Genomic DNA, 2960 nt, shown 5'->3' on the forward strand with positions numbered 1-2960 from the left:
TCACCCATCCTGGGAGAACTTAGCAGCACCTTCCAGAGGGAAGCAGGGTGGCCGGCGTCGCTGGCCAGGCTTGGGGGCAACCCCCAGAGCTGCCCTCCTCCGGCCAAAGCGGCCCACTGGCCTGATCCCGCGGCCCCTGTACCAGGCAGGGTTGATGTCGGGGGCTGGAAAAGAAAGAGGGAGAGTGGCCCATGGAGCTAGTGGCCCCAGCGGTGTGACTGTGCTCCTGGAGGTGGCAGGGCGGGTGCTCATGCCCAGAGCTTCCCACGGGGCCTCTCAGCTGGCTGCTGCCCCGGCACCAGGCCACGCTGGGACCCCCCAAGGAAGGGGTGCCCGGAGGGTCTGGAGAGGCCATTCCTGGGTGTGGGGCGGCTTTGGGAAGCAGGAAGTCAAAAAACACACCAGGATGGAACTCCCTGTCCTACCCCCACCCACCCGGGTTCTCCTGCATGTTTAGGGGTGGGGGTGGGGCGAGGGGGCCAGGCACTCACCTCGGGTCTCCATGGAGTGCTGGTGGGCGCGACTCGCAGCCGCCTGCAGGGCAAGGCCCAGGAGCAGCAGGCACAGGAGCCAGGCCCTCGGAGCCGTCATCTTCCTCGCTCCTCAGGCAAGGGGGGTGCCGTCTGGGGACAGAGGGGCAGGAGGGACATGATGCAGGTGTGAGGGTGTGTGTGCACAAAGCTGGGACCTTGGCCACGTGAATGCTGCGTGTGTGTGTGAGATGCCTGTGTATGAGTGTGTGTGGGCAAGGTTTGTGCACGTACACGTGTGTCCCAGTGTACTGTGCACGTGTGTGCATGTGACAGAGTGTGTGTAGGTGCACGTGCACGCAGCCACACCTCTCCGTGTGCTCCTCGGACCTGTGCTGGTGGGAGTGGGCACGGAGGCGGCAGGTAAGGCTGGCCCCCTGCACCGCCCCTGCCCTCCCCGGGACCCAGCTGTCTCCTCTGCACAGTGAGGACTGAGAGCGCGTGTGTGCGTCGGCTGCTGACGGCTCAGCCATCTGCACCGATGCTCCGTCATCAGGAAGGCCCGGGAGGAGTGAGCTTCGCGTGGGCAGGGTGGGCTGGCTTGGAGCAGCCTGGGGCCTGTGTGTCGTCTGTGTCAGGGAACCGGGAGGTGTCGCAGGCCTCTGATGGCCGTGCCTGCTATGCACCCAGGTGAGCAGGTCTGTGAGGAGCTGGTCCCGGGGGTCCCAGGGAGTATAGAAGTGGAGGTAAAGTTGGGGGGCTGGGGTTGCTGAGCCTGGAGCAGGCTCAGGGGCTGGGACCTGGCGCATGGTTCTTTCCCAAGCTCATCCCAGGGTCTCCTGATGCCACCCCTGCCCTGCAGAAGGACATCAGCGCACAGCCAGGCATTGTAGGACGGGCCACATCCTCCGTCCTTACCAAGCCTGCTTGCCCTCACCACAACCCCAGACCCAATCTGCTGAGGCTCCAAGATAAACCTGAGCACCTGGGACCTGAGCATGTGGGGGCAGGACAAGCCCCCACGGTGATGGGAGGAGGGGGCTCCCACGGACAAAGGACCCAGCTCGCCCCTGCTGGCCTGCCTAGACAGCGTCCACTCTGCAGACCTGGCAAACCCGCCACAGGTGACCCCTGGCCCGCTCCACCCTCAGCCCTTCAGGTGCCATTGGAAGACACCCAAGAGCCCGTCTGTTTCAGGGGAGGACCCCCTGCTGACCTCGACTTTCCAGCCTCTCCCAGAGCCCCACGGAAAGCGCTGTCCGTCAGAGCAGCTCAAACGGCTACTCCTCTCCTCTGCGGAGACCCGCGTGGTGCGCCACGGGGGCGGGCAGGGGCTACCCTAGAGGAAATGAAGGTGCCCCCCTGAAGAGTAATAAATGGGCAGGCTGTGTGCTTGTCCCCTGGGCCAGGGCCCCCGCTAGGTGAGGGGCGTCCTAGAATGTTAGCCTGGCTCGGAGACTCAGAGTTGCAGGGGTTTGCGGTCCGCACTGAGAACAGAGCTGAGCGGGAAGCCCTGGCCTGACTCCCGCCCGCGGTCGGTGTGGGCGTGCAGGGCCTCCGGGGGGCAGGTGGCCCTGGACCCACGAAGCCCGGGGCAGCTGCTGCAGCCCGTCCCGCTCAGGGCCAGCCCCGGCTGCCAGGAGGGCAGGGGGGCCTCAGGTGAACCCCGACCCAGGCCCAGGGGCCCCGCAGGTCTCCGGCGCTGGCTGTGCTACTCACCGCGGTCTCTGGCGTGGCCGAGGCTGCCTGGCCGTGCAGTGGGGCCAGGCGGGAGCCCCGCCCTCCTTTTATAGCCCGAGGAGGACGCGGCCCCCGGAGCCCTCCCCAAGCCGGCCTGTTGTCCCCGACGCACCACCGGGCGGCATCAGGAGAGAGAGGCCTTTATCTTTTTTTCTTTTCCTTTTTTTTTTTTTTTTAAAGAAACTCATCAGCGACGTGATTTGTTCCTTCCTGGATTATGTAATTTCATTTGGGCCAAGTGGTTTTAAAACACATTAGCCGCCTTCTCTACGCTGGCCTTCGGGCAGACGGCAGCCTCAAGTGTCCCCGTCCCTGCGCCTGGGCCTTAACACAGCAGGTGTCGCTGTGGGGTCCTTCCCGTCCCTGTCTCCCCGTCTTCGGCCTTTGATCACGCTGCTCAGTGGAAAGGTGAGGGGTCAAGGCACCAAACCCAGCCCTGCTCACTCAGCACCGGCTCTTTCCAGTTACACTTACTATAGGCAAACCATTTTCATCCTCATGCTATGATTTATATTTTTTCAAGGATTTTACAGTCTTCATAATTAATACTTAACATAAAGTCTATTATTATTAACATAAGTTTATTATTATTATAAGGCAAGTTTATTTTTATTATAAATGCAATTCGTATATATTTGGAAAAAAATTTAGCGCATACAAAATATTTAATATAAAAAGGGCACTGATCATGTCAAAGAAGCCAGTCACTTTCCGCATCTGATGTGTTTCCTTTTCGTGAGTTTCCCACGT

The 2960-nt window shown here is 61.2% G+C and overlaps 1 protein-coding gene across 1 annotated transcript; it reads right to left on the bottom strand.

Annotated features, from left to right (window-relative positions):
* Positions 1 to 591, bottom strand: PRLH (prolactin releasing hormone). Its single transcript, XM_045558693.1, has 2 exons — positions 492 to 591; positions 1 to 164 (listed from the first exon to the last, which is right to left on the bottom strand). The coding sequence occupies exons 1-2, from the start codon at positions 589 to 591 to the stop codon at positions 1 to 3; spliced, it is 264 nt and encodes an 87-aa protein (XP_045414649.1).
* Between the last annotated feature and the right edge of the window lie 2369 nt (positions 592 to 2960).

This window comes from Lemur catta, chromosome 8, assembly GCF_020740605.2.
Source record: "Lemur catta isolate mLemCat1 chromosome 8, mLemCat1.pri, whole genome shotgun sequence".
NCBI classification, from domain to species: domain Eukaryota; kingdom Metazoa; phylum Chordata; class Mammalia; order Primates; family Lemuridae; genus Lemur; species Lemur catta.

Excerpts from the sequence above, each read along its gene's own strand:
- PRLH (XM_045558693.1), bottom strand. The coding sequence starts at position 591 with ATGACGGCTCCGAGGGCCTGGCTCCTGTGCCTGCTGCTCCTGGGCCTT. Across the intron at positions 165-491 it reads GCACTCCATGGAGACCCGAG|CCCCCGACATCAACCCTGCC; the intron begins GTGAGTGCCTGG and ends TTTCTTTTCCAG.